The following is a 14,053-nucleotide window of genomic DNA, read 5'->3' on the forward strand; positions in this document are numbered from 1 at the left end:
TAAATTAATATCTTTGGTAGAACTTAGGTGGGTGGGGATTATGAAAACCAGTTTGAACTAGTCTCCAGCCTTTGTGAATGCTCCAGCTCTCCTACTAATGATGATTGAATTAATCTCTTAACAAACACGTTTGTTTTTCTAATTCGCCTCCACACTCATAATTACTATAACTCCAAACCCAACACCCAAATATTACAGCACAGATGATACTTAGCATCCCCTGCTCTTCGGAGATCTCCGAACTATTGAGATCCCTTCTGAAGGTAATTTGTGAAGTGCAATGACTAGGATCTCCCCACCAGAAACAGAATCTGGCAAGCCAGGACTAAGCCTGTCCCCAAAAGAGGCATTTTTTTTACTAGCACATTCTAAACACACTTCCCTTCATAGTGTACTGTAAAACCAGTTATTTGTACTACTGCTCCATGGGCACTCAGTGCACATCCAAAGCTAAAAAGTCCATCAATCCTTTGAGCTGGGGGTCCCACTCCATCCCATATCATCTTTGATGGTAGTAAGCTTATAACTGAGCTACGACTTCAGTGTTGTATTGCTTACAACCTACTTCACAAACGTTTACTTCAACTTTATTCTGCATCTGCAAAACGTCCCTAGATTTTGCAAGTACCCAGGTTCTTCCTGTAGACCTTATTGTCCCTCTTGAAAATCCTTTCTCAGAAAAACTTCTTGGAAGTTTTCTGAGGGAGCAATTTCCATGTAAGAGAACAAAGTCAGAATAATCAGAACATTTTCAGGAATGTGTTGGCTTTGTCAACATTTTCAAACAGAAATTATGAAAAAGTCCCACAATAACATTTATTTTATAAACTGCTATAAGGTGATAAGCTTTTCTACCCTTTGAAGAAAATTTCAAAACCATTTTCAGGAAAATTGCTGAGATTTTAATTCTTTGTCACAGCTTTGGAAAATTCAACATCTTGAAATTTCTCTTGGGAGAGATATGTCATTTATTGGATGTGAAGATAATATCAATATGGGACTATGGACATTACCTAAAGGCTATTGTAGAAAAAGACTGACTGGAAAGAAAATAATTGTTTACAATAAAGTTTAGATCAAGCACTTATTTCTTCAAGTCAGGATGGAAAAAACTTCTGCATCAGTTGTAGGGGACCTGAACAATGAGAAAGTCATTATTTTGCCACTCAAACGTTTATTCTTATTTGCCTTTTTTCATGGACTAAAAATAGATTTGTCATATACTGTAAGGTCATAGATGTAGAGGAAAAATAGTTGTTAACTGGTATAATGAGAGCTCATTCACATTAAAAAAATAAATTTTAAGCAGGAAAGTTTGATATGAGTCTGATGGGAAAAACAGGCTAGTAATGAGATATTCCCATTTAAAAAAAAAAATATATATATATATACATGATAAAGAAATAAAAGAAAAATCCCCAAAACATTAAATAAGAGATATGATAGATCTGGCTAGAGACTTTTTGAAGACACACTGGTAAATAACGAGGTATTCATGTAATTGTAAAAGGTATGATCAATGATTGCAAAAAGACCACAACTGCAAATAAGCATACAGACATAAATTCACCTACTTCAGTCATTCAAAAAAGCAATAAAAAGACCCTTGTAAACTACTCAAAAAATGCACTTTTTTTTTTTGTAATGAGTTCTCCTAAACTACTGAGTCATGTAAGTCAGCTTGGATGTCCTAGTGAACCACTGAGCTGATAGAGGTGCAGCTGTTAATTGAGGAAATAAAAATGCTCTTAACTGATAGCCCCGTACTGTTGTCTCAGACACCCTTGGGCATAGCAAAAGGAAGTAAACACTTGGGCTTTGGTTCTGAGTTGAGCCCATAGATACACAGTATATGCACAGATAACATTATGCTATAAGCCATGTAAATGGCCATGCTTACCTTAGACTAAAGGTTCATCTAGTTCAGCATCCAGCACTGCATATAGTGTTTATGGTGTGGGCATACCATAGCACAGTGGCACACTGATGTTTCCTTTCTCTCAGCTTGGTTTCCTTTTTGAACAGCACTGTGCATGGAGATGACATGTTCAGTGGCCTATCCAGCATCACTGTGAAATCTCTACCCTGAGTGGCAATGCCTAACTTAAGAGACAACCACACTACATATGAAACAAGGGCTTCTTTCCTTGTACTCTCTGCTTTATATTTATTGGCAGTGATTTTCCTCTGCCATTTTATCAACCAGTCAGTTAGTACTGTGAGACCCTCACCCATGAACAAGGTGGGACCACCAGCAAAATTTGTCACCTCACAATTCATTAAATTTCCACATGATGTCTGACTTCTCTGAACAACACACGCCTTAACTTATTGCTTATAAATGAGCATCCCTTTGCTGCTAGCTTATGTTTTTTTAGGATCCTTTGTTGAGGAATCATATTTTTTCTGAACTGTGTGACATATATAAATCAAACCATTGTAATCCACACACATCAACTCTTTCAAAGAATTCTTCAGTAAAGCCTTGTTAGTTCTTCAATATTTCATCATAATTATCCATATGACTACAAATTCTACCATTTCAAAACTACCAAGGTTGGACTAACTAATCTGCAATCTCTGCATGCTCACTTGCATCTTCTTCTAAAAACTTAAATCACATTTGTCACTTTTTATTACTCTGGTACAGACACCAGTCAAACTGGTGGATAAGTGGATAGCTTAACATTTTCTTCTTGAGACAGTTAGCTCTTGCGTGAATTCTAAACAGTCCTGGCAATTTGTTGTTACTTGCTCTTTGATTTTTTTCCAAAAATTCATCTATTGTTCAACTTGAAATAGCTGCTCAGGCTCAGCCACTGCAAAGGAAGAACATGTGCAATGGATTGCCCTTTTTTGTTTTGCCGTTACCCATTGTGCACTTCTTTTACACTTTGAACATCTACTGGTCCCTCAGGATCTCTGGCAGGTTTCTAATGGCTTTGGAAAATAATGTGTTACTATATGCTATGATTTCTGCAAGTTGTTTTTCTCAAAGCTGCCCTTATCCTTTCTTATTACAGTTTTAGATTTAATGTTGTGGGCTTGTTCTTTCTGGTAGTGAGTGTTTCCTGATTTGATCATTACTTCAGTTTTCTGAAGTTTTTCTTCATAATTCTAATTCACTTTGCCATGTAAATATGCCTTTTTTTTTTCCCCTTTCAGGTTAGGTCATTTTGGATTTACATCCAAGTACATTGTTATACATTTTTACAGCAAAGCAAGATGCAAGATCTGGTTATGTCAGAAAACTGTGACCTATCAAGATCTGCAGTGCCTCTAGATCATATAAAGTACAAAGATGTTTGTAGAAAAGTACCTTCTGTCTAGATTTGCTGTGGATCCAGTGATGTAGTCAAAGACAAAGGAAAACAAATTGAGTACATCTAGTTTTTTATTTGGGATATACTAAATTTATTCTTCCTTATTGCCCCATTTGAATGCCACGCATGAAGTTTTTTTCACTGTGACTTTAATTTGGAAGTGGGTTCCTCTACAAAAAAACTGATAGCTTCTAAACATTTTTCTTGTTTTCCTATTGTAATCTATTTTTAAAAAGTATGATCTAGATTTCCCATATTTTGTTTATGGAATAACAGGAACCACAGCTCAAAACACATAGCAGGAGTGGTAACATAGCTATTAGGAGGAGTCAGGAGAGAGCTTTTTAGGAGAGAGATGATGAGTAGAAACAGCATGCTGTCTGTAGTCTTTGAAATTAACATCTCTGCATCCAAGAAAAGCCCAACCTTCCCAAAATGTTCTCCTCCTAACCTACTATGTGCTGAACATGGATTTACTTCTTGGGCCAAAGAAAGAGGGCTTCTGAAGCTCATTACTGGCATTACTGTGCTGATCTAATGTATATGAGCAGTATATTAATAACTGTTCATTGACACTGGTCAAAAAAAAAAACCTGCTTGAACCATAATTAAGTCTTAACTTGAATTATAGAAATAAAATAGCAAAATTAGAAACTTTTTAATGTCATGTTTATTCATTGTCATTCTTCTACTGTAGTACATTTGTCTGCATATTTCAAGGCTGTACAAAGTCTGGTGTTAATGCTTAATACCTATTAACAGACTAACCCATTTTAGTCAATAATTTACCCCTCCTGCAACCAGAGAGCAGATATATACCATGAACAGGAGCAAAGAAACAAAATACTGATAGATGTTGTGAAAAATAGAAGAAAATATAGATAGGAAAGTAAACAAGAAAAAATAAATAAGCATGTGCATTATGAATATGACCTTAAGTATTGTGTATCTTGATAGAGAAACCAGTTATTTATAGTATTGTGCCTATACTAATCATGAAGCGGAAAAGAAATAACCGTACCAATGTTGTACTACTGGACAGATTGGGAACAGAAGGGGTTATTTCAAGAGACACGGTAAGTGTCACTGCTGGGGTTATAGGTGTTACTGGTAGGGTGCTTGATCCTACAAACAACACTGGAATAGTGCATACTACCATGGGTAACCTCCCAGGACTAAATGGTAATGGTACAGGAACTGGCACCAAGGGGAGATGGCTTGTGTTTCCTGCTGCTTGGGAGCTTCTAGAAGCTGTTTTAGGTGCAGGTATAGGCTAGAAGAGCAGGCATAGGTTCAGAGCAGTCTTCTGGCTGCTCTGAGCTGTGTATCTGATTTATAAAGGTCCAGGGCACTGAACTGCAGAGATCTGATCTGCCTCTTCTTTTCTCAGACCCAATTCTTAGACCCTCTAATGTTTGCCCTGGAATGAGTCTGGATTGTAAACTTTCACAGAACCTTGGGCAGGCCAGTATTTATCTGCAGGGAAAAAACACACCTTCCTTGGGACCTCTTTGCAGCAGCCTAGCTGGGACAGCAGCTGAAAGGCAAGGATGTAATAGACTCACTGTACAACAATGGTACTATGCAAGGTAATAAGCATTATGGACGTTAGGATCTATGCTAGATACGAACTTCATGTTGGTAGGAAAATGGGCACAAGTAGTAAAGTGCCATAACTTGTACCCATTTGTCAGTCAATGCAAAAAAAAAAAAAAAAAAAAAACCATGAGGGAAGAAGCAGTCTCACACAACCCTCTCTAGCCACGTGCTCCTCATCTTCCCTGCTAGAAGATGTACCTATGCTGTCAGCATCACACAGGCTTATTTTGTCCCAGATCTAATGACAGTTCTGCGTGAGTGCAACATTCCAAAAAAAAAAGAAAATTAAAAAAACCAAGGCCCAAACAAACATGCAACTATGGCAACTTAAATTGATGAAGATTATTATCTACAAAAAACAGTAAACATTAGTTAAGAGGTGGAGAGCCCTCTATAGCCATGCCATACTCATCAGGTCAAACACTTGATGAACATGTTAGGTACATGATGATCACCACTGCTAAATCAACTTAATCCTTCCTCAGAGGGTTCATAATTTTTCCCATGAAGAGCATACTGTTTTCTCTAGTTATGACCATTATGAAGGGCCTGTTGAATGTAATGGTAATCGGAACAGACATAGGCACTATTTCCATGCCTGTGGCAGCTGCTGCTTCGGTGCCAGTCTCATCCACATTTACCACAGCCTTATGAATAGCCTGTGAAGAAACAGACATGTTACAAGTCAAAGGGGTCCAAAACTAGTCACCTAAATAAGAACTTGAGCTAAAAAGTGCCTGAAGAAGTTATTGATAAGAAGCAAGCATCAGATGGATGTGAGTCCACTGCACAAAGATGGCAAAGTTGGAAAAAAAACACAGCAAGCTACAGGCAGCATAGCTTTCTTAGCCCCAGAGAGGAAAAGCCCATCCCTAGTCTACGGGCATGTCCCTGCCAGTGAAAACATTTGCCTTGTTTCTTTTCTTATTCCCTGCTTCACCTCATGCAAATCTGTGAAGCTGGGCTAAAGGTTAAGAGAGCAAGATCATATATAACTGTCTACTACAAGTTCATATAGTTGAAGAATTAACATGCAGATTAGAACAATGAAATGTATCCTGAAATTCTGTTTGTCATGTCTCTTAATATCTTGGAAAAAATGGGAGCAATGGAGAAGGGCCAGAAATGGAGGGCTGGAGCAGAGAAACACGTAAGCTTTAGCTTGTAAAATCAAGATATTCACAGACCCTAATTCACCAACTTCCACCTGAGGTCATGGAGGCAGTTGTTCTGGTCATGTTAGACAATGAAATAGGCACTGCTTGCAGTTTAAACTCTACTTTTATTGAAGTATGACTTATCGGTAGCTTTTGCCTGGGCCTGGAACTAGTGAGACTCATTGCTCATAGGCTTTAAAGCCAAATGTTTTTAATACGTTCATTTTCCTTTCTCACAAACAGTTTAAAAGCAGGCATTGTTTTTCCTCTCCCCTCCATAACACACAAGTAATGATACATCCCACAGCTCCCTGCTTGCCCACAGGCAGACTAAAGAAGGTAGACATAAACAGAAGCAATGTAATAAGTGTAACAAGATGCCACAGGAGGGTACCAAGGTGTGGAGAGACAATGATTTGGTTACGTCTGTTTTATAAAGTCGCCCCATACAGATCAAAAAGGCCGCCTAGATTAAAAAATTACAGATTTGCCACCTGCTCCAACTCAATTGCACTGACAGTGCAAGTAACATTGATGAAATACTCTGTATGCCAACAGCTGCCTTTTCATGTGAAGCAAAGCCTCTTTACATGAGTTTCGCACTATGGAGAGTTGTAAAGAAAGTGGTGTAAGTATCAGTAGCCACAAGCCCATAAAACAAAAAGCAATATGACTTACCTGGGAAACTCTGTGCTGGGGCTGCCCAGTGATCCCCGACAGGTCAGCCTTATCAGTAAATAAATCTATGATGCCCATTTTATATAACACATTTTTTAGGTTATATGTCCCATAAAGAGTGAATTTCGGAAGATACAAATTTGCTGAGCTGCCAGAAAAGAAGTGCAAGAATATGGTGAAACTTTTGATCGTATATCACAGTATAACACAGGCTCCTGAGCGACAAACTGATTTGCTTTGAAGAAAAGAAGGCTTATAATGATGTTGGAAGGCTGGTTGAGAGGCTAGGTTTGTAGGTTGCTGGCTTACAGTTTGCAGTGAGCCAACACATGAACAGTAAGATTGACACAGCAATTATTGAGCACAATAGTAAAGCTGTACCTCCCTAATGATCTCCATCTGACATTTTCAGAAGTTAGTGGTATTTTATGTATTCTGCTGGAAGTACCCTAATCATGCCCCATTACTGAGGATGCACAGGATTCACCTTGTGAAAAAGTGATTCTTTTAGGTGCTGCAGGATGGGCACAAAAAAGACCAACTCAGACAACGTCACTTTACTTCTGAAAAAAAAAAATGTTGACCTTGTCTGTTTATCATATAAATCAGGATAGAGAAGACAAAAAGATATATCAAAGGAGCAGGACAATATGTGGTGGTGATTGCATAGATGGCAAAGTGAAAAAGAAAAACACACTGACAGAATCTTCTTACTCAACAGATAATTCTTTTTCTATGTCAAGTTCAATGTCTGATTGATTCAATATTTTTTTGAAAGGAAATAGCTTGCTGCTTTCCACAAATTAAACAAAGCTCTGTATTTCTGCCTCATTTCTTCCTTGCTCTTTCAGTTAGGATCCAACAATTCAAAGGTTAAAACCAAAATTTACAGCTAGAAGCAGCATAATGAGTCAGAGGTTAGTGATAATGCTGACAGAAGGTGCTGTTTTCTGGCGAGAAACTAGGACAACTGTCCAGGGTTCCAGGTCAGTGAGATATGGAGCACTTAATGAAGCTGGCCAAAGAACAAGTCATCCAGTGGACAAGTGGGAAGGAAAGGGCCCATACCTCCAGCCTAGCACAGCATCTAATGCCAAGTCTGGCTGGTACCCACAAATGAGAGTGCTAGTGGCTTGATAACAGGTTGCTGATTTCTTACTTCTGCCTAACTTCTGACTGTGCTGATTACTGTCTCAAGTGAGGATGCAACTGTCATTGAATCATCCATCTTGCTATTGCATAAAGAGACTCATTCACAAGCCCCCACTTGCTTTCAACATGCAGGAAAGGGAAAGACGTAGGCAGACAGCAACAATGCGACCAGGCAGGAAGCACTGGGGTACACTTTCTAGAAGAGAAAGTGATGTTTTCTCATTCCATATCCTACATCAAACCCATTTATGAAAACCTCCCAGAGAGTCCAAATAATAGAAAAGGCAAGCAGTTGCTTTGAAAACTAGAGGGAAAAGGAGGAGTTTCTGTCATTATTTTGCAGGAGAGAACTGTCATGATGAAAAATGGGGAGCTGAATGAAACAAGCTCATCTTTGACAGTGATGCCTTTTTACATTAACTGTTTTACATCTCCCATTCATAGCTTTTAGGTAGATTACTCCATTTTGGGAAGGGGGAAAGGGATGGGGAGAGGAAATAAAAATCCCTTCAATTGTATTTAGTGTCTTTCTTGATGTTTTTAAAGGCAATGGTGTTTCTTTGAAAAAAATGATTCATAAGTATCTTGATTCACTATCTTATTTGTCCTATAGTGATTTTAATCACCAAACACATAGCTGTTCCCAGAAGTTTCAAAACTGTGAAGATGCACAGAGAATTACATACTTTTTTCTGTCTTTTTTTTTTTTTTTGGATGGAAAAAGTTTTAGAGTCTTTTGATAAGATTTAACAGTGAATCAGAGTTAAGAGCATGACATTAGTTTTGGTTTTCTGTATTAGATGTCACTTTTGTCTTGACTATGGATTACCTAAACCATGATTTTCATATGGGTATGCATGAAGGTCTCTAACATGACACATCAGATTCATGAATGAACACAAGGGCTTGATGCTGTAAAGACATGTATTTTGTCCCATCAAAGGCTACTAATACACACGATACTGAATGGAAGGACTCTAAAGTTGTTTTTAGAAAGCTTATCACCTTTCTGCCTTCTAGTCTCTAAGTTACCTCGAAGCAAGTGTAGCTTATTCCAATTTTGCCTTCTTAAGTCTTCAGAGGGCCTGAATATAGTGGCTCTGCATTGGGCCAGCTGCTCTATACCCTCATCATTGAGCTTTGTCATCACAATGGCCAAATAAAAGTCATTGTTTCAGCATTAAACGTACAATTACTGGTAACCATAATAGGCAGCAAGGAAGTAAGAGACAAGAAAAAAGGCTGAAGGAAAGTGGTAGGAATTTACTTGTGAATAGGAGAAGGCAGAAGACCTCTCCAAGAAAAGTCAGAAGAGGTCTTAAGACAGAATACTGGGGGCTATGGAGAGTTGAAAATGAGAAACAAAATGTAGAAATGGCAGAAGTCCTAAAGCTGTGAAGGTTTTCACTTCACGTAGTACTGAATGTGAAAACACAGGGACACCAGAGAGCCAGATTTCACCTTTGATCAGTGGGTATCCTTCTGTAGATTAAAACAGAAGTAAAAATAGTATCCTGATTTGGTGTCTTAGCCCAGCAGATTGAAACTGATGTGTCTCCTTGCCTACCATCTGACCAAGAACTGCATAATTTTACCTTTTTGAGACTAGTGTCCTCCACCTTGACAAATGTTCACAAGAGAATCTTTCCTCCAGCTTCTTCATTTTTCCTTGATCAGGCAGAATAAAAAATGCCGACGCACCTCCTTTGTAATCCATTTGCACCACAGTGGAAGACAGCTGTTCATCATAGCCATGCTTGAATAGGCCCATTCCAAACATCATCGGGACTTCAACAGCCTTGTTCCCCTCCACAAAGAATTTGCCCTTTTTAGTGTATTTTGGATCAAAGGGTTTTTCCCATTCAGCTTGAAATATAAGAGACAGAGTTATAGGATATTTTGAGGACATGAAACCATAGGACACATTCATAGAGGACAGAAATTGGTACAGTTGTATCAGCTTCAATGACAAACCAGCTTGCAATGAGCACTCGATCTTCCTGAATATTCAGAATAATTTAATAGCAACACACAGTAGGTAGCATGTGATGTAAAAAACTCCCTCAGATCTTACAGCAAGGCTGCAATATCCTTCATTCAGATGAGACACCAAGTGTCCTAGTTTTCCTCCATGACAACAGTTTTAAGGAGCCTATAAAGTGCTCACATGCTACAGCCTTTAAATGAGAGCTCAGAAGAAGAAAGATTCTCTCCTTTCCTTATTTCGACACCAAAACAGACCTGTGAAAGGTGACATGTGGGATGAATTCTCCAGAGAAATGAAGAGATTCAGGTTACTTGAAGAGAGAAGGATTTTATATGTCACTTCAGTTGACAGCCAATAAAGTAATGAAGAAGTTAATGCTACCAGACTGCTGGGTTAAAAAACAAAACAACAACGGAAACTTTTTTTTACTGTCATACTCACAATATTGAATTTCCAAAGGCTCCTCGCTTAGTCATAGTGAAACAAATGGTCTGCATTGAAACTCTGAAAGATTCTTATCCTCAGTGGAGAGGAATTTCTAAGCCAAATTCCAGCTACCCACCTCATCCATTTCAGAGGCTGAGCAGATTTTAGAAAGGTGAAAACTGGGGGAGTAGAGACGGATGTTTTGGTTTGGTATTTTTAAAGAAAGAGGTGTTGCTCTGTAGTAAACTTTGCCTTCTAGAACAAAACTAAATTTTTATCAAATTTAGTGGGCAAAAAGACACAATGATAAGTAAAATAAGTGCCACCAAGAAAACCATGAAACAAAATGCAGCCCCTTTTGACTTCTGACTTCTATTTGAACAATGATTACTAGGCAGCTTGTTACAAATAAAATAATTATCGTTTGCTGCTTCCACCATCTGTGAAATAGACATAAACAGTACTTATTTAGTATTAAAAAAGCCTTAGTTAGTGCATGTCTTGGGCTCTGAAAATATAGATTGACAACTGCCTATACTCTGAAGATGGGAAAAGTTGCTACTTTTACGTTTCTTCATTAACAGTGACTTCTTCTATCATCAGTTGTACAACAGGCAGGACTTCTACCTTGATATGCTTAAGGAAAAAAAAAAAAAAAATCACAGAAACGTGAACAACACAAGTCCAGAAACACTCAAACAACCTTTATCTAGTGCTCAGCCCAGGGTAAACAGACATGGATTTCAGGAAGAGCTTTGCTTGATTAAAAACTGCGTAGGATGTTAGGATTTAGCACACAGATGAGACAGATGATATTCATAAATCCTTTCCTCCTGTTCCAGAGGAACTCTTATTCTTATGCTCTCCACTCTCTTAGGAGGCTGCCTTCTAGGGATGGAACCTTTCTCAAATGCTTCACAGCGTTCAAGTGGAAAAATTACCTCAAAGTATGATACTTTGTGGTGATCAGCTTGTCTAGGGCATAAGGGACTGGTGCACTGTAGCAGAATAGCATGACTCCTGGCTCAGAGCCAGGAAAGAATTGACAGACTTTTGTCCTTAGGGAAGGACTCCTACACTACACCACAAAAACCAGGTAGGAGAGTCAACAGTACTCTGCACAGAACGTTGTAAAGCACAGAGAGTGAACAAGAGCCTAGAAGTATAGACAGGTTATAGAGGTACCTGAGCTTTAGAGATCCTCTCCAGATTAATCCCAGCCTCTAGATCAACTAGCATTAATTTACTTTCAATTTAAAGATAAAAATCCTTACTATTACTATTAATTTTATTCTTTAATCTATTTTATTTAAAATTGAAGAGCTAAAACAATCTCCACCAACTTTGGAGGACCTGGGAAATCATTTCTGTAATAAGAACAAACACCTAATTTTAAACAAAACTTCCTTTTAGAACGTGTAAAAGTTATCTGTAATACAAAGTTACCTTTAATACAAGGTTTCTCAGGCTTTTGTCCCCATTGTGCTACTAAATCTATTGCTCCTTCTTCAAACATATTTCCGTAAAAGAGAAATCAACAGCTTTTTGGCCTGTTTTAAAAGATTTGCCTGATGCTAAATGGAAGCCTATCTTGAAATCATTATTATTTGAGAAAAACAAGTATGTGTTCAAGAGAATTAAGAAACATCAATCATCTGTATCCCAAACAGCTCCATTTAGCTGTGGCCAGATCTTCAGAGGTTAACATAGCGAGCAGAGGCACAGATGAAAAGTAAACCAGAAGAAAACTATGGTTTTGAATTATTTTCAGGGGATGACTTATACTTGGGAGGAGAGTGGAAGCATCCAGGTTAATAGCTTTAAAAGAATAGTATTTTCAAGGCCAGGCTGGATGAGGCTTTGAGCAACCTGGTCTAGTAGAAAGTGTCCCTGCCCATGGCAGGAAGGTTGTAACTCAATGATCCTGAAGGTCCTTTCCAACCCAAACCATTCTATGATTCTATTTCTTTCAAAAGAATAGCATTTATAATATGTCTTATCTGTTTCAATTAAAAAACTTAATGATATTTTTATCAGATAAATTACAGAATATTATTTTTCTGAGTACAATTGCTTTGTTTTCAGAATATAGTAAAATGAGTAAGAGAGAGAAGGTTTGAAAGAAGACGCAGTATCTGTTTTCAGACACTGATTGAGCCTTACAGCTTGCTCCTCTTCTTCTCATTAGATCAGTAGTCTGAAAAGCTCTGGGAAGATCTGTGGACTGTATCTAAGCAGACTGCATAAGTTAGTTAAGAAAAACAAGCTTATTGTCATTGGGCTTGTATTTGATACAGGTGGGTCCATCTCTTCACTGGAAAATATTAGAATCTGCAAATCAGAAAAAAAGGTTGAAAACCTATGCCTCTAAAGACAGCAGGACTACAGCCATACTGTCAGTAAAATCATAGTTAGTAAAAAAAAAAAAAGGAGAATATGACTGTGAAACTAAAGCTACTGTTACATGTTTATCTGTGGACACAGGAACATACTGAGTAGCAGCAAAACTATTGAGTAAACATATTTCCTTTTGGGTAAGATGCTAAGTTTAACTTCAACAGTGTTCTTTGAATTTAACTGCAAACTTGCTAAACAAAAAAAAAATGCTGAAGTGGATTTCAAATTAATTCCTAGCCAACAAAGCATTTAAGAAAGTGCTAAAACCTGACGAGATTATATAGGACTAGATGCATTACTGAATAGAGGTGCCTTCTTCAAGATATATTTTACTTAATCTTCAGCAGGAAGCAGGAAAGAACTATATATATAATAGAAAATAGAGGAAAAGTCACTATGAATTTTGCTAGAAATTATCATCAATGTCAACCAGAACATAATTTCCAATAGATTTGTTTACAATTAAGTGTGAGGACCAAAACCAAAACAAGATATGAGTTCATCTGCAAAACCATATTGCAAAAAGAAGGTGGTGAAGTCCAAGACTGACCTGAGGAAATAATGTATGAAGCAGAAAAATACATGTATATCTTACCTTTAAAGTAAATATAGCTAACAAGGAGAATTTCAGTAAGTGGATCAAGATTATTTATGAGGTCCTTGATTTTCCCATTGGTTCTTTCTGCTACATATTTGTTGATCTTTATCTGGGCTTGATCAGACCTCTTGAAGTTCATAGGATAAGCTTCTCCTTCATAGAAGTTTCTGAGAGTACTTAAAAATTTATCTTGTGGCTTCAGTCGGTCAAGCACAAACAGGACATTTCCCATATTCAGCTGTAACCCCTCATTCTTTCTGTTTACCGTTTGCATGAGTTGCCGATAACCTTCATGTATTTCATTTTCAGAAATCTCACGTGGGTTAAAGCTAAGGACCCTAAGAATCTGTGCCTGAGTGTCTGATCTGGCACCCAGAGTCAGCATTGCAAAGGCAGTAGAGATGCTCAAAGGAGAGAAGAAAACATTACATGAGAAGAAATCTCTTTGTAGAAACAACATGCAAACTGACAAACACTGTTCCCTACGGTCTGCTGCGGCATGTTTTGGTTTGCTGGGCCTCTTGGATTTTGGTTTCTTACACCTTGGTGATCAGGCTCATAGCAATCACTGCTGGAATTAATTCCAACAAATAAAAGACACAGGAAAAATAATATCTTCATGTTTCTATAAGTCTGTAAAAGAAAAAAGAAAAAAAAAGAAAAATGACATTTGGTTTACAAATCTTTTTTACTTTGTGCTCAACAGTAAATTAGTCCCTTCACTGTACAGAGCTGG

General features: G+C 37.8%; 1 protein-coding gene across 1 annotated transcript; it reads right to left on the reverse strand.

Moving 5' to 3' along the window:
• Positions 1-5,392: 5,392 nt before the first annotated feature.
• LOC104472516 (alpha-1-antiproteinase F-like) lies at positions 5,393-13,818 on the reverse strand. Its single transcript, XM_010088225.1, is given in 5 exon segments — positions 5,393-5,581; positions 6,758-6,905; positions 9,505-9,775; positions 13,315-13,746; positions 13,749-13,818. Coding segments are annotated over 5 exon segments (1,110 nt in total).
• Positions 13,819-14,053: the final 235 nt, after the last annotated feature.

This window comes from Pterocles gutturalis, unplaced genomic scaffold, assembly GCF_000699245.1.
Source record: "Pterocles gutturalis isolate BGI_N339 unplaced genomic scaffold, ASM69924v1 scaffold5767, whole genome shotgun sequence".
Classification (NCBI taxonomy): Eukaryota; Metazoa; Chordata; class Aves; order Pterocliformes; family Pteroclidae; genus Pterocles; species Pterocles gutturalis.